Below are 21,306 nucleotides of genomic sequence, written 5' to 3' on the forward strand. Positions count from 1 at the left end.
AGAGAGAGGTGGAGGTTGTAGCTGGGGTGGTGGTGCTGAAAAAATCAAAGAAAAAATTGGAAGGGGATAGTAGTGCCGCTGAAAAAAGGAAGGAGAAGAGGAGGTCTGTGTGGTGGTGGTGGTTGTGGCTGAAAGAGGGAGGTGAGAGGGTGTTAAGGGAGGGGAAAGAGAGAAAGTTGAGAGAGTGAGGGAGGGGAGAAGGGGAATGCATTAAAAGGGAACGGGAGTGCCCCTATTTATAGGGGATGGGTGGGTAGGTGGGTTGTGCCAAGTGGTGGTTCAACCTCACCACATGACATGGCCCTATGTGCCATGTGGTCCCTTAAAAAGACCAAACACCCTTCTCTCCTAATTAATTCCCTAACCAACTTTTTTCTTCCTATTTTACCTTAAAATATTTTTTAATTTATAATATTTTCAATTTACTTTAAAAAATAATTTTTTTATAAAATCTCTATCATATCTCTTGTTCAAATTATCCCTTAATCATTCTCAAATTACCTTTTATGTCCCTATGCCCAAAATTTATGATTTTGCACTTAATTTGAATCAGGTTCAATCCAAATCCAATTTTAACAGTTTTTTGAAGTCCAATCATCCTGTAAATTATATTTCTCTCATATTAAACACACTAATACATAAATTAGGCAAAATTTTATTGATTACGTGTTACAAAAAATACAGGGTGTTGTACGTACAAGATACAATAAGAATGAAATGAAACCATTCTAATGACCCTTTTTTTTGTCCCATTTCAGTGAAACGATCATAATATTCGCCACCTCTATAAGACCTAACCACTTTAATAACTTCACCAGTTTGATTCTTTACTTTTTTTTTAAGTCTTTAAAAACCTGAAAGACCAGATTTTTTAAACAATAAATAAAGATACATATACCGTGATCAATCGTCTATAAAGGTGACAAAATATTTTGCACTCATATAACATGAGAAGGAAGGACTGCAAACATCCGTATGCACGATCTCCAAATTTTTATTGTTGCATTTGATATATTTTTTATATGTGTTAGACTGCTTAGCCTTTATACAGTCAACACATGGTTTTATATCTGTGAAATCAAGGGATTAAAGAATTCCTTATTTCAGAAGTCTTTGGACTCTCTCTTTCGAGATGTGTTCTAACCTTTGATGCCAAAGTAAATAGAATTAATCCTCCTTTATGCCATATTTATTACCAATCACTGTATTCTCAACGAAGTGAGGTTCTCGAATTTGGAATTTATTTTTCAAATAATACAAAGCATCTCATACATATGCAGAACTTACAGGAATAATTTTTTTTAACAATAATAAGCTTAAAATTTTCAAATTTAAAAAGAAAACCAAACTTATCAAGTTTTGGAATTGAAATAAGGTTTCGACTATAAGATAAAACATAAAATGTATCAACCAAATCCAAAATCAATCCTGACTCCAACACAACTCTGAAGATCCCAACGTTCTTGACATGCAAACATATCTTATTTCCTGAGAAGATGCTTCTTTTATGCTCTATTGGTTCTCTTTTGTTCAAAAATGCCTACAAAGAGTTGACAATATGCACCATGGCACTGTAATCAATCCACCAACTAGGCAATGAAACATGAATCAAATTGCACTCATGAGAAACAAATGACTTATTATCTTTGTTCTCGAGTCATTTCCTATGCTTCAAGCAGTTCACTTTCTTATGGTCCTTCTTCTTGTAGAAGAAGCACTTTATAGAAACACCTCCTACCTGAAATGTGACTTTCGCCTGAGAGTTTAAACTCTCTCCATAAGTTTTCTTCTTGTTTTTTTTCTTGAATGAACTTTTCTTTGCCCCCGACCTATGTTTTTCCTGATGAGAGGTCATATGTGCACTCAACATCTTTTTATCCTTCAGTCTTTCTTCCTCTTCAACACACTTGGTCAAGAGGTTCTTAAAAGATCACTCATGGTTATGTGTATTGTAGAAGAGCTTGAATGATCCATATTCACTAGGCAACAAGGTCAAAATTAGATGGACCAAAAAAGAGTCTGAAATGACAAACTTCAAATCATTTAGCTGAGATGCAATGTTTCTTATATCCAAGATATGTTGTCGGATACGACTATCACCGACATACATATTTCATAGACACAAACTTAGACATCAGTGTACTAGCCCTAGCCTTATTAGAACTGACGAACTGAGCTTCAATGGGTCTCTGAAATTCCTTCATTGTCCTGCAGTGAGGGATCACGCCTCAAATATTTTTAGCCACTCGAGATTGCAAAAGCAATAGGCTAAGCCTATTCGAGCGCTCACACTTCTTAGAGGTAGCCTTTTGTTCAGATGTACTCTACTCTGTAAGAGCGAGAGGTTCGTCAATTCTGAGAGCCAAATCTCGGTCCATGTAACCCAGAGTGAATAATATTATTTCTTTTCAATTTAAGAAATAGGATCCGTTTAACATGAGGATGTTAATAGAACCGTCAATAATGAAAGAACCTGATACAATAAGAAACGAAAGAAAAAAACCTTATAATTGCTCACACGAGACTCATGTTGATAAGGTAAAAACAAAGGCCTTTTATTATTTACCTTTTCTAAGACAAGCATAATTGAGCTATTATTGTTCTACTTTGGTGGAAATGATAATACTAATAGTTTCTTTATTTTCTCAATTCACAAAGAATTGACTTCAATTAATGAAACTAGTAAATCACGTAATTAGAGGCAATTCAACACTGTACCTTTGGGTACAAATATGCTTCATAGGCTAGTATATATATATATATAATATTACACCTTGTCTGAATTTGGAACACAATAACCTACCTTAAAGTTACACACAATCATAATACTGAATCTTAACATGGTCCAAAGAATCCTCAATCAACACAACTCAAATCACTTTGGTGATTGCATGAGTCAGTTACTCGTTATCTTTTATTGCAAACATATTCGTATTATAGAGCATGCCCAAGCATAGATGATAATGCATGTATATTCATAACAAAATCTGTATTATATCATAAAAAATATAAATTCATGCTTTAATTTATATGCATAAATAAATTTTGATGAAACCACATCACAAATGTCATGAATTTAGTTTTAATTTATGCATAAATATCATGAATAACTTAAATAACATCAAATGCATAAAAAAGTCATACTTCAATAATAATAAACACCTATAAAGCATGAAAAAATGATAAAAACATGCTCTTATGGGTAAAACTCGAGGTCCTCATGTTGGAACCAGCCTAAAAATGCTTAAAATCGATCTGAAATGGCCCCAAAACGGTCAACTAAGGCTTTTAACCGCTACTGAAACAATCAAACCAGTCCAAAACATGTACTATAAACCCTTAAAACTGAATGATAAAATCCCTGCTCTTTTATAGATTCATGAAGATAGGGTTTCTACATTCAGGAACCAGTGAAAAAACGATAGGAATCAGTCAAAAATGGCTCCAAACCGGCTCCGTAACACCTCGTATCAGTCACAAAACTAGTTCAATTTTAAATGAGTTTAAATAGTACATGAACCTTATTTCGAACATGATCCGGTTCAACCTGGATCCATATCCAATTCAATATGGATCCATATCCAGTTCTAATGGATCTCAGGTAAGATTCCTCAATCGGGATCTAGTCTAGATTCAAACCCATGTATGATCAGGTCCCATGTTGGATCCCATGATCTAGACCCTATTCAGATCCAGATCTGATCCAAATAGGATGCAGGTCATCAACCTGGTCCAAACCCAGACCCGATCCATGATGGATCCGGGTCAAATCTGGAGCATGGGTCCGATCTGTCCAGATCAGACCCAGACCCAGACCCAGACCCAATACCCATATGGGTGCGAGTTCGATCTTGGGCCAGGTCTGACCTAGATCCGAAACCCCAAATGGATCTGCATCTGGTCTGATCCTGAGGTTCGGGTCTGGTCTGATCTCTGAGATTGGGTCCAAACACTGGGTCTCGGTCTGGACCCGACCCGCCCAGACCAGGTTATCCGTTTAAAAAAAAAAGGGTTTCGGTTTCTAAGAAACCGAAGGCTCACTGACGGTGCCAGATAACCTCACCCTCACCTTCCTCGATTCTTGCTTTCCACATGCAACAACTGGCGGTCGATACCGCCAACTGCGATCGACTACCCCTTGACGATAACAACCGGGTAGCTGGTAGATACCAACGTAGGTAGGGGTTTGCCTTTTTTTTTTTATATATTCATTTGCCACAAGCGTCTAGCCAAAGCTGTCAGTGGTGACAGTTGGGCAATGGCGTCGGCGACCTCCGTCGTCCACCATTGTCCAACGACGGAACAGGGGGGAAAACCTAGAACACAAAAGAGAAAGGGGATTTTTTTTTGCATATACGCCTCAAGTTGTTGCCTCTGGCGAACAACCATTTTAGCGGCCGACACGTCTGAGACCGACCTATTACAGCCAGCCACTGTCGACCTATGGCATGCTCCACCATCTTCCAAAACATAAAAAGACACCAACAATTTTTTTTTATATGCCGACTGCTTCTGTCATCGGTGGCTGGCCACTGCAACCCATGGCGACCAATCGTTGTTGATCACCATGTCGCAGTAGCTACCTCTGACTGCGGCTCTCGGATACAGCCAGGGACGACATCCCAATGCTGATGATGATTGTCTGCAGTCGGTCGACAACTGTTTGCTGCCGATCGACGACTTTCTACTGTTGACGATAGCTGCCTACAACTAGCAGCTGTTGTTGCAAGCTGGTTGTGGCTGAAGCAAGGGGGGCACTAAAAATGTGGCGAAATTCGGCATCGATGTCCATCGTCGCCTTCGTGGGAGGGCAAAAATAGCTGCCAACCCGCAGGTGGTGGTGCACTGATCAACTCTTCCCTCGTCGCCTTTCGACTTTCCCAAAAACTGAAGGGGAGTCGGATGAGAGAAATGTTCACCAATACAAATCCCATTGAGTTTCACATGAATGACTATACACCCACACACACACAGCGAAAGTGCGGTGGGCCCATAACCCAATGTTGGCATTCTTAAAATATAACCATAATGTAAAAGCAAGAATGCATACCGGTAGACGCCATGGATGAAATGAGCATTAACGCAGGTGCACAACGTTCTCCTCAGCCTATCGACGCTAACGATGAGCCCAGGCCGTCAAGCCCATGGTGAGAAGGACCCTGAACTCTATTGAAAAAAAAGAAGACACCTTAGTTGCTCTCATCAAGCTACCATACATCAATTTATAGTGGGAGGTTACGTTATGTACGTGAACTTCACATTCACTTAACTCTCTCCACTAACTCTCTACTAAAGCCTTTACTTGTATCAAACCTGGTCAATTAATGTTGAACCCTATCCAAAATATCCAACAAGAAAAAGTGTTACAACAAACAGAATAGTATGAAAAATTAATCCTGGCCTTTCTCCAATTTTGACCGCGTATCTTCTGGTTATCGCCCCGTCAACATCATCTCCGCAAAATGCCGGCTTGACTCTTCGGCGGTCGCCACCTTATGAGGTTAAGGACCTACGGTCGTTGTCACAAAAAGATCGCCGATATTTGAAAAATCTAATTGTATTAAATTTTAAAAGCTGATATTATTACGAAAAAGTTCTATTTTCAAAATATCACTCATTTTTGAAAATCACATTTTTTATCATGATGTTAACGCCATAAAAAAACTTTCTTCAGAGTTTTCACGCTATTCATAATTTATATGATTATATGGTAGCAATCTTTTTCCAAGTTAAAAAAACTAGATTTTTTTTTCAGAAAATGACAGGTTTTGTCCTCGGCGAACTTTCCACAGAAAGGGACATGGGAAGGATGATACATCTGTTGTTGACACTTTTCAGCTATCCTACACTAGGGGTGGCAAAACCTGACACCACCCGCCAACCCGCCTCTTTGGCGGGTTCGGGTTGGGCTTAAGCCACCCGCCTAACCCGTTTATTAAACGGGTCGGGTTCGGGTTGGGGGTATGCCAACCCGCCAACCTGGCTGACCTGTTTAATAAACGGGTTAGGCAGGTGGCAAAATCTTGGCAATAAAAAAATAAATTAAAAAATAATAAATTTATTTTTTATAAGAAAATATTTATAAAAATTATTTAAAAATAAAAGTACATGTTTTTTTCGTAATAAATTAAATCGAGGTATTTATGTTTTTTCATAAATCTCACGATATTTTGAAAATCTTGCAAGAATTTGTCGTTTTTAAACTTTCAGGCAATTTCTGGCGATATTATCAGTATTGGTCTCAGCCAATGAATCGGTTGGCCAAAGATTCAAATGAATCATTCTGAATCGACTAAAAAATACTTTGTATCAATCAGAAAAGGACACATGTAAAAACCATTAAAATAATATTAAAAAATTTAATTTTAAGTATTTTTTATATTTATTAAAAAGTAGCTGATTCAGGTTAGTGTCGATTTTCTGCCTGTAGAACCGATACTGACAACATTGCTTTTGACATCTCCACGTCCCAATGGCGCAAACACAGATGAGAGCGGAAGAAGATCAGGTCATGCTGAAAATGAGGGTTTTTGCTCATGCTGACATCGTGGCCATCCGATTTGCATTTTACAAAGCTCAAAAGTCAACAAAACCACGTGGCATTCATCCAAAATGCAAACAGACGGCCACGATGTCCGCATGAGCAAAAACGCTCATGCTCAGCATGACCTGATCTGCTTCCGATGACAGCATATCAACTTATAGGATATATATTTGTTTTGTATTTGTCCGAATTGAATGGAATTGAGTTGTTTTTTGACTGAAATTTTCACTTTTATATTCTACAAATACATTAAAAAAAAATCTAAAGCAAATTGATTCAGGCTAGAATGGGCTCGATTCAAGCCGATTATTGATGATACCGGATCAACATGTGTATCGTTTCGACAAAAGATGGATCGAATCTAGATCTTAGCAACATCGATCCGCAGAGTACACCTCAATGGAGAGTCATGCATGCATGCATGTCACTCGACTACAGCCCAAGTACACCCTCCAAGTGGCCCATCTACCTCTTTAAATTCTCAACGCTTTGGGGGTGGCCATCTGCTCTTGTCAAGTCCCTTTGGCTGGGTTGGGTTCCCTTCAAAATTGCACTGTAACTCCTTCACAACCATCTCCCTGCAACCACACAACCCCGACGTACCCCACTGCCAACACGTCTTCATGGCTCCACCGCTTTCCCCCAAAGAAACTGATCAGCCCTACCTTTTTTCTCTCAGAACAGAGCCCCAAAAGCCCATCTTCAAATCCCACCAACCTTCCACTCCACCATTCATACCTTCAGAATCATGAGGCCCACCCTATCCTTTCACCCATCATCACCATCAGCATCGGAGGTAGAAGAGTACTGAAGTTTTCCTGAACAACTTTCATCAGCATCATCATCTCTTTCTCTCTCTCTCTCATGAAACTCTCTGTATAAATCATTCCAATCCAGCTAAACGGCGCAAACCCGATGATGATTTCCCCATTGAGTTTCATCTCTGAAACTCCCATCTTTCTGCTACATGTGGAAAGCCCAACTCTTCTTACTCTCAAATAACCAAAACCGCTCAAAAAGAATGCCATCATTTCTATCAAACTCTCGTTACCCGCACAAACCCAATTCCTTTCAAAACCCCATCTTTCCCTTCTTCGTCCAGAACCCATCCCTCCTTTGTCCGATAGAAGCAAAACCCTGACAATTTCATAGCTTCATAGACCCGTAAAAAGTCTTCAGAATCCCTTTCACATACAAACACCCTTTTACCCTCTCTGTACAAAAAAAAAGAAGAAGTAGTTGTCGAGTTGATTGAACAAGTTGGTGGTTTTTGTGAAGATTCCAAACAGGGAAGAGGAAATGGGGTGTGAAGGGAAGACGGTGGCACAGGTGGCAGGGGAGAGGGCGATATATTGTTTGGGGAGGGGCTACGACTTGTCCCAGGACATCCGACTCCCGTGCTGCGAAGGAGGAGATCGGCTGATCGTGGTCGACGAGCGGCAGCCTCAGACGGTGCGCCTCCCCGGCGGGATCCTCGTTCCGGACGTTCCCATACCCGTCCGACTCCAAGAAGGCGACCAGCAGAGATTCAAAACCGACGTCCTCTCCTTCCACCAGGTTCCCTTTCACCTTTCTCCTCCACCATGCCGCCCATAGGTTTTATGATACCGCACCGAGAAAAACACGAAACTTTAAAATTATCGTTTTCGTGGCGATATTAACCCGACAAAACCATTTCCCTATATGGAGAATGAAAACCTACCCAACGTACCCGCTAAGAAACACTTTATCTGATTTTTGGTGCTTTTTCCAAATTCTGACCTTACAAACGTGGTCTATGTGCTGGATTCATTGGATCCGTATTTATCTAGATATGATTCAATCAACTAAGTTTATTATTGGACCGGAACTGGATCCAGATACCGTATTTATCTAGATAAGAAACTTTTATCTGAATCTTTCCTTTCCAGCTATTATGAAGCTTGCAGTAACTGTGTTTAAATGAATACTTTCAGAAAACTTTGAGTTACATCATTCTAGTACACTTGAGAACTTCCATTCTGTTTTTGTTTTGTTTAATTGCAGATGGTGGAACACGTCAATCGGTTGCTCTCTTTGTCAGGCAAAATCCCCTCTGGTCTGTTTAACACCATGTTTGGTTTCCATGGCTGTTCCCTAAAAGAAGTTTCTGCCACAAAAGGCCTTGCCTTTGATGGGCGGTTCATCACACTTTATAGTGTTGAGTTGGAAAGATCAAGCTTTGTATTACGAGATGAGGTCAAGCAAGAAGTTCCACCTACATGGGATCTTGCTGCGTTAGCTAGGTAATCTCTTTTTCATTCTTTGCCCATGTTGAATTAAAATTTTAAATGCTGGTTTCTGTCAATTATTATACTCCTCGTTGCACTAGTTATGCTTCAGGTAATCCATGGTGATTGCATATTGGCATGCACTAGATCTTTTTAGGCAGTGGTACACTGTTAAAAAGTGTATCATCGTGACTCAATATCCGGCGATAACGTGCTTTTTCTCAATTTCAATTGATCATGCATGTTATGTGTTACATGAAATTCCAACATTACCAAGATGATGTTCATCAGTTTAAAGTCTCATTTTATAAGTGCTGCTTAGTCATTTTCATGAAGAATGCTTGTGCTAAATAAAATCAGTTTGCTTTGTATTTGATTTCAATTAGCATACATAAACATTTATAGCAAAGCTTGATCGCTTCAACTTCAAAGATCCACAAAAGTCTGCAACTACTAGGAAAGGGACGAGTTTGTAAAATTGGACCATTTCAGGAATGCCATTGTCGTAAGACTTCTTCTAAGGAGAAGTAAAGAACCAGTGACTATTTTTCCAAGAAAATATCCGATTCATATAATGAGCTACGGCCCGATAGAGTCCTCATGCTCACCTTAGGAGAACACCATCATCATGTGGCTCAATACTTCTGTATTCTCTGCTTTATGTAGTTTTCCTGATAGACTTCTTTGATTACCGAAACTTCTTTTTGGTTGCTTAAACTCATAGGGGATACTTCGGTGTTCTCCACTTCAATGTTGTGCTTCGAGGTAGTAAATAGTAACTTATTTTCTTTGCTTGCTTCACCAGATTTATAGAGAAATATGGAACTCATGTGGTAGTGGGTGTAAGGATGGGAGGTAAGGACGTGATTCATGTCAAGCAACAGCATGGATCACCCCTTCAGCCTGCTCATATGCAGACACTGTTAAAGAAGTTGGCTGACGAGAGATTCCCAGATGCTTATACAGCCCTTGTTGTCAACGCTGAGGAATCAGCAGCAAAGATAAAGGTACATTTGGCTTTAGATTTATTGCAAACCTCATCTTTCCTGATTTATCATGCTTGGCAAGGAATCTTGACCGTTGATTAATTTCTGATGATGAAGAGAGCTACTATCTCCAATAGTCCATATTCTGTTGGATCTTTGTTTTACTTTTAAGGTGGCATGCTCTAGTTAGTCTTGTAATTGAGCCTCATCTTGACAGTTTCAAACGGGCTCATATTGTCAGGTTTTGTGTTAATTAGTCTGATTCTGATGAGGGTGCTTTCTTGCTTCCTTGGATCTTTGTTCTGGGGATGCCGACTCTAGTTCCTGTTCTTGTTTAACATAAATTGGCAGTTTCTCTAAAGACCAAGAAGAAAGAACTCAGGTTTAAGATGTAAAAGGAAAAGAAAGGCAAAATGTTAAAACATTGGCTACAGAAAGCATCAAAGAAATAAAAACTATTTCCTTCAAAACATGCATTTATAAAAACTTGGAAAAATTCAACCTTGATATAGAATTAGGAGAAACTAAGGCTGACAGCTTGGGAAGCATGAAGATGTGCTTCCTCTCCCAACACATCATGAATTTTAAATTCAATTACACCTACCATGTCTGTAATCCATTGTAAGATGTGGAGAGCTTTGCAGATAATTTCTAAACCTCATGCTGACGAGTAGTAGTAGTACCTTAGGATCCTGTATTTGTTAGTTTAGGTATGTCTTATACTTTAAATGCATTGAGACACTGTACAAGTGGCCATATATCCAAGTTTTTGAAGGGAAAAACCAAAGGACATGTGAAGGCACTTTAGATGACATGGATAAATTTCATAGTTTATTCATGCATTTCTAATGCTTACTGGGATATAGATCCTAGTAAAAGAAAGTTTGAAATGATGAAGATTTCTTTAGACAAATTACTGGGAAGGTGATATATAAAAAAAAGAAGAAATTAGAAGAATGAGATTAGTTGTTCATACTCCAGCATCTCAATGACTACTTCAAATAATATGTTATATTTTTGTACGACCCATCAATTAAAAAATCATCGAATGAAATTGGTCTGCACATTTAGATTTTCATACAGGACAGTTGTAGTTTGACATCCATAGTCTCTTCATAGCTCAAAACCAGACAGTGTATTCCACATTCCATATCCATGCTTGATGTTGATTGCATACTTGTCCAGGTAACATAGGTTCGGCAGTCAATCAGCCATCCTTTGGTCTGAAAATATTTCTTGCATAATGCAATGTGCTAAAAGAGTGATTTAGAAGATCACTCTCCCCCTTTTGTATCTCTCATAGTGCATAAAATGCAGAAATTTTCCTTGTTCTGGCTTGAGAAATGATCAGTTTTTGCAGTCTAAACATTCTTGTGGTTCATATCTTTTATGCCATGGACTTCTACAGTTATTTGTTTCAATAACTATATAGTTTCTTTGACATTCTTTTAAACTGTGCAAACTGATCACGTTTGTGTTTCTATTTTCAATACCAGGGATCTCAGTTGGCAACGCGAGGACGCCATGTAACATTTGCAAATTCTCTTAGCACAGTATCTCATGCAATAAACGAGGTACTTTCTTCCAGCGCTTCATTTATGGTGGAAAAACTTTTTGATGCTGATGGTACTTTTGGTTCTAACAATGTTATGCAGCATATTGTGAGCATTTGCATCAGAAGAGGAGGTATAGATGTTGGTCAAGGACATAGTAGATGGTTAGCTACAGTTCCACAGGCACCTGATGCAATTTCGATGTCCTTTGTACCTATCACTTCTCTTTTAGATGGGGTCCCTGGAAGTGGATTTCTAAGCTATGCAGTAAATCTTTACTTACAATGTAAGTAATTAATGTTTTACTTGTTTCTTATAGTTGCAGTTCTTTTTCCAGAAGAAATGCGATTCGCCAAATGGATAACCTCTCCTATCTCACAATCTATTGAATTTTGAATGAGAAATTACATTCATGATCCTCTTGTGATGCAAATCCATGCATGACTATTAAGTTCAGAACAGTGATATGAAACTTGAGATATGCGTAGACTAAGAATTTATCTAACTATCTGCATCTTATTCAAAGGCATCATTTTTTGTTAGTCAAAATTCTTTTCTCCTATCATACATTGAAAGCCAGGCCTTTTTCATTTGTAGATTGGAATGGAGTTGCTGTATTATGAAATGATTATATCTAATTTCCAATTTCTTGAAGACCTCTGCTTTCTTTACTCCATGTAATAACATCGTTTTATTTTTCATGGACAGCAACTCTTTTTGATGGAACAGTAACTCATTTTATTGTTTTAAATGTTCCCAATATAGAGAAACCAGCTTAAAACTTAATTTAGCGTCAGCATGAGCCAAGAGAAGCTGAGAACTTCTGACATCAATTTTGATTTATGTAATTTCAGATAAGCCAGCAATAGGGGAACTCCGTAACTTTTTGGAATACCAACTTTCCAGTCAATGGGCTCCTGCATTCGGTGACAGTAAACAGCTTTGCTCTTCCAAGCTTCAATTCACATTTATGGCTCCAAAGCTCTTTGTTAATACTACAACAGTAAGTCCCTTTTGCTGTCTGAACATGCAATCAGATCTTCTAGGAGCTATTCATTCATAGCCAATGTGCTGTCAAATTTTAGTTTTGAAGAAAACTAAAGGCAACCATTCTCTCACATACTATCAGAATGTTGGAAATACTAGATGATCCCTATGCATACATACATACATACATACATGGATACACACACATATATTTATATATGTATGTGTGTATGTGATTCTATTGTTCTGAATCATGACAACATACACCAGATGGTGGTACACTTGTTTGCATAGATCTAGCTGCCAGATGTTCCAGCTTTGCAGATGAGTTTGACATAGCTATTTTACTCTCTTGGTAGGTATAATCATTATCAATATGTAAGATTCATTTTTCAAGATGGTGAACAATTAATGGCTTATAGTTTATGAAGATGAGCATGTTAAAAATGGCCAAAAACTTTTTATTGGAGTCAACTTCAACACATGAGAATACTAACTAAAAGACAACAAACTTTATCTGAAAGATAGATTCACTTTTGAAGATTAGATCCATATAAATCAAGATTATACATGGTGGCCAATGTCAATCAAATCCAAATATAGGTTGTCTGCTCTTCCTTCTAGCTGGACTGCTAATTCTTAATGGAGTTCTGGATCGGGTATTTGGAAAGGTCGGGTCGGGTGGAGGCATCAAGATGAATTTAAATCAATGATTGACATCAAATTGGGAAATGGTATTTAATGCTGTATTCTGGTCTGGTCTGTCGCTAGATTCAGCACCATGAACTGAGACTTCTCTTTTTAGTTTCACTTCAGAAACAAAAATGTGTTGGTGGCTGACTGCTTTGGTCATGGGGTTTGGGATATTGTTTTGTTTTGACATTCCATGAGTGAATTGTTAGGATGAGAAGCAAGTGCTAGATGGGTTGCGGAACTTAGATATAGAGGACGAATAGATGTAGTTCAAAGTTGATGGACGATTTTTCTGTTTGCTCATGCCCCTACTCGTTCCTGTTATATTAACGTTTGCCCAACAGATGTATTCTCATGGCATTTATCTTTTTACTGAATTAACTTGAGTCCTTTCCATCTTTTCTAGAAATGCACATTTCTTACAAGTGTTATTAATATTATTATTGGCTCGGGGAGAATGGGATGTCAGCTTCACAGGACAACCATTTTGTCAGGATATTCTTGCACCATGGATGTCAGCTTCACAGAACAGAACTTTTGGTCTGTTCTTCAGTGAAGCACTGATATGTGGTTGGCATGAAATTATAAGGGCAAAATTTAAACCCATTAACAATATCAAAATAAAACAATCAACCGTTATTTATACTCTTGTTTTACATTTCCCTGATCAAAGTGAAACCATCACTTGTAGGTTGACTCCGGAAAGAAACCTGTGACTGGACTCTGCCTCCACCTAGAAGGAAAGGAGCAAAATAAGCTTGCCATCCATCTCCAGCATCTTTCCTCACTTCCTCCAAACTTAAAAATTTCCAATGGCCTTGCCTATGAAACTGACATGTGTGAGGACCGAAAGTACATCAAACCTGTAAGATCGAGATTCTACTCTCGTGTGTGTACTTCACCTGTAGAGTGCAATGGGACTTCAACCAGTCATTCAGCATCTATAGTCACACAGGCAAGCTTGCAGGTGGAAGAAGTTAGCAAGAAGAAGGTCCTCTTCCTTAGGCTTGGATTTTCAATAGTGGAAAATGCTAGGATTTGGAGATCAGAATGGGATGGAGCACTATGTCCAATTCATAAATCAGGTATACTTTCCACATTGTTAAGCATGAGACTTGGAATCAGTCAGGTGCCGGTGGCAACTGTAGAGAGGGTGGACTTGAATTCAGAGTCTTCTACTGACAGTCGGCTACTTCCTGCAAAGACACCAAATATGTTGCAGTTTGTGGACACAACAGAGGTAGTGAGAGGACCAGAGGACTCCCCAGGATACTGGGTAGTGACAGGAGCAAAGTTCTGTGTGCAAGGTGGTAAGATATCACTACGGGTGAAGTACTCCCTACTGACCATTTCTGATGACAACGGAACAAAGCCACAGGAAATAAAAGAGCCATGCCCAGCAAATGAATGATTTGGTCCAGAATATGAAGCTCTTTACATAAAGTTTGTGCCGTATACATGTACAGATGACCTTTTCCAATAAAGTATGCACTTGCTTCAGGTGTTTGGACTCCTTTTTCTGAAATGTACAGATGGCTCTGCTGATATGAGCTTTGTTGAATGTTCAAGAAAGTTTTGAACTACTATGTTTTGCAAATAACTCATTTTTCTGTGTTTATATGTGTATTTGCTTTTCGTTTCCTTCTCTGCTTCTTCCTTTTCAAAAAACCCCAGTGGCCATAATAGATGCAAAAGTATGATAACACTATAGTTGCAATGTATATTCTTATGTATTAATATAATTGGCGGATCAGAAAAGATTCAAGAATCTATATTAGAGGGTATGAGCAGCTATTGCACCTTATCGTTTTGTCATCACGCACACATATATATATAGTAACTAGAAATATGGGCATTCCCAACACTTTTTTTGGTAGGAATTAATCATTGGATCATGTATTTTCGATGAAAAAATGTGTTTTTTGACTGCTTGAATATTTATGAAGATTATAAGCCATTGATTTTAAAACCTTATACAAATCACTTTTATTCCTCAAAATTGGATAATTCAAGACCAGGTTCTTATACATCCACGTATTTGATCGTGTATAGGATATATATATATATATATATATATATATATATATATATATATATAAGCAAATAGTGTTTTAACTGAGATAATACTTAAAATCAATAAAAATATTAGTTGTACGTGTCCACGTGTCTGATCGTGTCATTGGTGACACACCACAAAAAGGCGTGTCCCTATGACATAACTCTTTGGAAATTCAAATTTCTTATGTTTTTCCGTGTTTTTATCAGCAAAATATAAGCGTTAATTACTTTTATGCACTCCCCAAGGCGCTAACATGGATACCATTAGGTGTGTGAACGGGTTGGGTTTGGTTCAGACTCAGGCAGAATCAGACTTGGATCTGATTTTTGGCTTTGGTATCGGATCCAGACTCGGGTCTAATCGAGTCTACTATAAGAGAAACCATACCCGGATCCGATGATAACTACATGAACCAGACTGGGACCATACCCAATAAAATAATATTTTTTTATCATTTTTACATTGAAAATTATCAGTCATAATTGGAACTCGGGTTGGGTCCGAGTCTAGTATAAAATTTCACAAACTATACCCGGGTCCATGTATTAATAGGACCTTCGGGTCTGAACCCGGGTCTTAATCGAGTCTTCTTATTTGTCACCATATCCTATAGGGCTTGGTCCGGGTAAACCAGACCCATTGACACCCCTAGATACCATACTTGGGTAAGGAGTTGTCAATCCCCATCTCGAGATCCTTGGGATTTGGCAACCCTCCATTTTTCTGAATTCCCGGCCTAGTTGGAAATTTGGGAGAACTGCCACCTCTCAACAAAAAAGAATTCCAAACAACTCATAAGATTACCATATCCCAAGGATCCCAAATCAAGGTTTTGAGACAACATATGAAACGGTGTGTCCATCCCAGTGTTTGGCACCCAAACACTACCTTACCGTGAATAAGCATTTCGCACTTTAGAATGGAATTCCCAGGCGGATCAGGTACAATAAAATTGCATGCTGAAAGTGTGCTTCTGAACCTGATTGTACTCCTTCTCAGGGTACAGCTGAGTCCGGATCACATGGCACAGAATTTGTGCATTAAGCACCTGAGGGTCATCAGGTGATTAATGAACAAATATTTGCACATGATCTTTTCAGGGTACAGCCTGCCAAATTGCCAACTGTATAGGGCCCAACAATGAGATGGAGGGATGTCAGGGTTAAAGGCACACTTTCAGTGTGCAATGTGATTGCACCTGATTTGTAGTCCAGAATCCCCGACTGTAAAACATTTCCTGACCTGATTCATCGTGGATGCCGACAGTGGGAGTCAAACCTGAAGCATCTAACCGACATTTAGGCTATGTGGATGAGCCTTGCAATGGGATGGAAACAAGGTCTAAATGTGTTGCCAAAAAATATTATTTTGCCAAAGTGTGATGTTCAGAGATGGAGTTCCCATAAACATTCTCTCGTGAAATGTATTGAAACTTAGTGTTGGGCCAACACCATTTTCAATTCATTGTTTCAACAATTTCACTGTTTTCAAATAGCAAGAGAGTATATATATGAAAACAGCCTTGGAACAGGAGGTTGTGTTGTTGTTTCTCTTGCTATTTGAAAACAGGTTTTGATTGTTAATTTTTCATATATTTTTGGCTATCTACATAGAGTTACTGCCTGTGTAGCCAGTGGAGTGGGACGAGGACATTGAGATGAAGACACTGGATCGAGCTCCGCTAGCACACAGGCAGGTCCATGGCTTTCATAGGTGAGCCAATAAAGGCAGGGTGGTAGTGGACCCCAATAAAGAGGCGAGCTCATTAAGGGCTTGTTTGAAATCTGTAACTGTGATGGGCGTTTATGGAGTTTATGAAAGTACTACAGCATCATAAGTGATCCCTCATCACTTATGGGTTTGGTGGTGAGGGTTTCTTATCGTTAAAGAAAAGAAACCTAGGTTTTCATAAGGAGAGATTTTTCCTCGCCGATTTTTTTTTTCTCGACCAAATTGAAAATAACTAGCTACATTTTTTACCACCAAAACCTGGTCCTGTCAATCGGGCAAGACGATCCGAGAGAGAGAGAGAGAGTATGGAGGACGTGATAACGGACTTCCCTCCTCCCTCGCGTCTCTTCTTCGAAGACCTCAACAACTTCTCCTCCCCTCCGCCCTCCCTCCCTTCCCCCTTCCTCCTCCTCCTCCCCTCAAACCCTAACCCCGATTCCTCCTCGCCGTTGGATCCGTCCCTGCTGATCGTCGCCGTCTCTCGGCCGTCCATCTTCCTCCTCCACCGCCTCCGCGGCAAAACCCTGGTCGGAACCCTGATTCTCCCCGAATTCCCCACCGCCGGCAACTGTCTCGATCCCTCCTCCCTCGGTAACAACTCTGCGCACATCTACGCCCTCGACGCCGTCCCCGGCGTGCTTCTCGCACTGATTCAGTACCCCGTCCCTCCGGAGCGGTCTTCAGCAGTCGCGAAGCTCGTCTTCGAGAGGATCCTGCCGCGGAAGGTGCTGATTCTGTCGTCGGTCCAGAGTAGGAACTTCAGAGGTAAGATCTCTAACGACGAAAGCTTCGCATTTAAGCTCGAAACCTTGGAGCAAAGGCTCGATGCGGAGGGTCCTTTGGTGAGAGATTTGGATTACTTTCCATCCGGTAGTTTGGTTGACGGGGTTGCCGCTTCGATTTTGGCTGCCTCTCAGGTTCGGAAGATTAAGGGTACATTGGTAGTCTCTTGGCCGGAATCACAGGACTCTGTGGTTCTGTTCAGGTCTGTTCTGAGGAACCTACTGAGTGGTCTGGATTTTGGGCCTGAAGTGGAAACGAATCCATTTAGGGATGCTCTTGCCGATTCTGAATTGTATACATGAACTCAATTTTGTTGTTCTTGTGGCGAATTGATACAGGAATATACTTTCTTTTATATATTTTGTGAGTTCTAGTTTTGTGTTTGAATTGATTTTGAGAATTGGATCTGATTGAGACGGTTGGCTTTGTTCTTCGTGGGAGACCAGTGTGGACTATGAATCTTTGTTAAAAATCGGAGTTCTGTTGTCTTTGTTTGCTGATGAAATTGTTCCACATGTTGGATATTGTCACTTGGAGATTGAAACTGCGACGTTTTGATATTTCTGAATGGCAAAAGCTTTCTGTTTCACGTTCTGCTTTTCTGCAATCAAGTATATGAGCCAATGGGGTTTTAGTAGTTAAGGCATTCCTTTATCACTCAGGCAAGCAAATCCTCTACTTCCTTGAGATGCAAGATAATTTTCCATCTCCAGCCCAAGATACAGGTGGGCTACTTATTATGTGAAAATCTCTTTTCATTTAATGGGTTCCTGAAAATTTTCAGTGTGGGTCCTGTTTACACTTTAGATTGTGATCCGCTCACGCATTTAGGAAGCTCAAAGCTTTAAGATTTCCTTTTCCTTTTCGGATCAAGGTTCATATTTGGTTGTAAACTTGGGTGATGTTTAACTTCCTTCTGTGTGTTATAATTTATAAATGATTTAGATCGAGTTTGGTTCTGCTATGGCTTAACAACCTAACCTGGTCTGGTAACAAATTTGGATGGAGTTGAACTTAAAAAGAACTGCAGCTGCTAAATATTTCTAGTATTCCCAATTATTCTAATTTCTATACATTTATGTGTCCACTATTGTCAAAACTATGAATAAATATCATCCCATAATTTGTTACTTTTTAGGTTTGTTTGGGCCTTCTCCTAATAGACCATCTTGTTTGTGAAAGGTAAAATGGTTTTGCATCTATTTGATCTGGAACACTGGTTTCTGAAAGTGGTTTTCTATTTTTTAACTGGCACTGAAGAAACCAATTTCAAGCTGAATCATAAGAGACATATTCTAGAGACTCTTTTCCTATTGTGGGACACTAATCTTGTTCGTGCTGCAAAGAGACTCTGAGAAGGTATTTAGACAGATCTAACATAACAAGCAATCATTAGTGCAGAGGACAATCTGAGAGGCTATTAGGTTTACCAAACTCTATTCAACAGCCATTACTTTCACTTGTTTCAAGGAAAATGCTGTGCTTCTGATACATGGGAGGTGGGAATCTGGGAAAAATATGAGGAATGGCGAAACTCCTGTGACATCTTGGTGTACGAAAGCAATGGTGCTGAAGAAGAGATATATTACTTGTTTATATTGACAAATCCCTATGATATTGTGGGTTGGGACTTAGAAGCTTGAGAAAGATGGGCAGGGGTTTAGGAGATGATGGGAGGGATATTTAATTGACATGGAGAAAATATTGGTGATGGGTGCAAAGGAATTTGTCCATGGACTGCAGAAAATTTCAGTTTTAAGGGCGTGCGTGATTGATTTAGGGTAATAGAATTCTCAAGAAAGAGTACTTCACCTTGGTCTTGCTTTCTATATTTTATTTGGATTAACTGCGTTACATTTGTTTACATGAGAATACTCAAATCTTGATAAGTGAAATTTAGAAATCTGGAGATCCCTGGCAGACAAAGCATGTTGGATTTGCTATTAGTCTCTTGTCCAAGCGAGAAATGATTTGATTTGAGCACTGTCTCACACACTCAACCCCCATTCCCTGCTCCTTTCCTTTTTGTTGTTGATCGAGTAACTCATTGGTGCTTGTCCCTAAATAAGTAGTTTGAATGGGAAAAAGCACTTTGATAAAAATATTGACCAATCCTTGCTTTGATTCAAGCATTCAGTAAATCTTTTTTGTTCATCAATGGATAGTCTTTTTGCTTGCCATTCTTTCTTGTCCTCCTATTCATCTTTCCTTCTTTTAGAACAACAAAGTGCAGTTATGGCGTATATGCTTCTAATGTTATGCTATTGAATGATGAATAATTTTAATCATCATTTGTGGTCCCTTGCTGCAATAGCCCATCAAAAATTCTCTCCCAAGGGTGAAGCCTAGTTGAAGCTATCATAAAAGTAATATTCATTTCCCATGAACTGAAGAGCCATCTTCTTTCTTTTCTTTTTTTTTCACAAGGGTTATGGAAGGCTGCCAATGGAGCCTTTATAATGTGGACTCCACATGGAAATATCAAACTATAGAAAAGCCAATGACTGTAAAATGTGAGACATTTGTTCTAGGCTGGTCATTACACAAAATTATCCAAGGAATCTCTTTCACTTGCTAGTGGAAGAAAAGAATGATTCTGATCAGATAACTGGGTTGCTGGAGTAGGCAGGGGAAGCTCACTTTCCAACCACTAGTGATGCTAGTCTACAAAGCTTCACTAGGACAGGAGACTGGGGTAGGTTATTACTTAGGGTACGCTCCCACAGAATCGCTTTCTCAGGGGAACCTGAGAAAGCGATTTTAAGAGTCTGAAATCTCATGTTCTTCTGAACATGAGATTTCAGGCAGCCTGTGATTTCAAATCATTCTGATTCGAAATCACTGCAATCCATGAGATTTCAAATCTCAAATCTCACGGGTTGCCCTGGGGAATGGAATCAGAATGATTTGAGATCATTCTGATTCCAAATCCCATGCGAGTTGAGGCACCCGAACGTACCCTTAGTGTCATAATTGGTGGAAGGTGGAAGCAGCTTAGGGTTCATGATGGAATTTGGTTAGGGCATTTAGGAGAGGAGATCACCACTCTACACCTAGGATGGGGTGCCATGCCTAACAAAAACAAAACACGAAGGCCACAAACTGAAAAATCAGAAAAAGAAAGATGTGCTGAACCGGAGAGATGTACGGTGGGGAGGGGATAGAACACATGTATGGAGGCTGATTACGTTTTTGTGTTGATGATTAATGTGGATCATAAATGATTATCTCTAACATCTCAGAATTGTTGGATAAGAGTTTTTGTTGGTATTTGTTTTGTACATATGAGAAATTCCAGTTATCTCAGACCAGGTGGGAACTTGGCCAACTTCAAAGAATTAGAGAAACTTTTTACAGGGCTTTCAATGAAATGCCAATACTGAAAAAGGAAGGATTGCCGCGTACTTAACCTGTGGAAAACCGAATGCTTTGACCCATTTGTGGAGCATGTAACAAGAAAGAAGACCTATTTAGGAATTGGCTTTATTAATGGATTGTGGAAAAAAACGCTCTAAGTTTGTGTTTTCAGCTGCACGTTATTGATAAGCTATGTTATGGTATTGCCACGGGCATGCCTTGGCCCCACCCAGAAACGGGTCCGACTGACCTATTGCCAAGCATGCATACATTCTCACATCTAACTTCTAGGAGCGGGTGTGGCCTATTATGATATCAAGGTGTCAAAATGGAGATCCTTTAGGACGTTCAACATGACATGCTT

At 39.3% G+C, this 21,306-nt stretch overlaps 2 protein-coding genes across 2 annotated transcripts; both read left to right on the forward strand.

The window, feature by feature from the left end:
• Positions 1-7,221: 7,221 nt before the first annotated feature.
• LOC149814671 (MACPF domain-containing protein NSL1-like) lies at positions 7,222-14,626 on the forward strand. The gene is made up of 7 exons (XM_089988509.1): positions 7,222-8,101; positions 8,570-8,808; positions 9,599-9,800; positions 11,276-11,353; positions 11,435-11,618; positions 12,187-12,335; positions 13,704-14,626. The coding sequence occupies exons 1-7, from the start codon at positions 7,844-7,846 to the stop codon at positions 14,421-14,423; spliced, it is 1,830 nt and encodes a 609-aa protein (XP_089844635.1). The 5' UTR covers positions 7,222-7,843; the 3' UTR covers positions 14,424-14,626.
• A 2,305-nt stretch (positions 14,627-16,931) lies between these two features.
• LOC149814672 (trigger factor) lies at positions 16,932-18,057 on the forward strand. The gene has a single exon (XM_089988998.1). It carries the CDS (start codon positions 17,108-17,110, stop codon positions 17,885-17,887), a length of 780 nt encoding a protein of 259 aa, XP_089845124.1. The 5' UTR covers positions 16,932-17,107; the 3' UTR covers positions 17,888-18,057.
• Positions 18,058-21,306: the final 3,249 nt, after the last annotated feature.

Source organism: Nuphar pumila, chromosome 15 (assembly GCF_984573655.1).
Source record: "Nuphar pumila chromosome 15, dmNupPumi1.hap1.1, whole genome shotgun sequence".
Taxonomy (NCBI): Eukaryota; Viridiplantae; Streptophyta; class Magnoliopsida; order Nymphaeales; family Nymphaeaceae; genus Nuphar; species Nuphar pumila.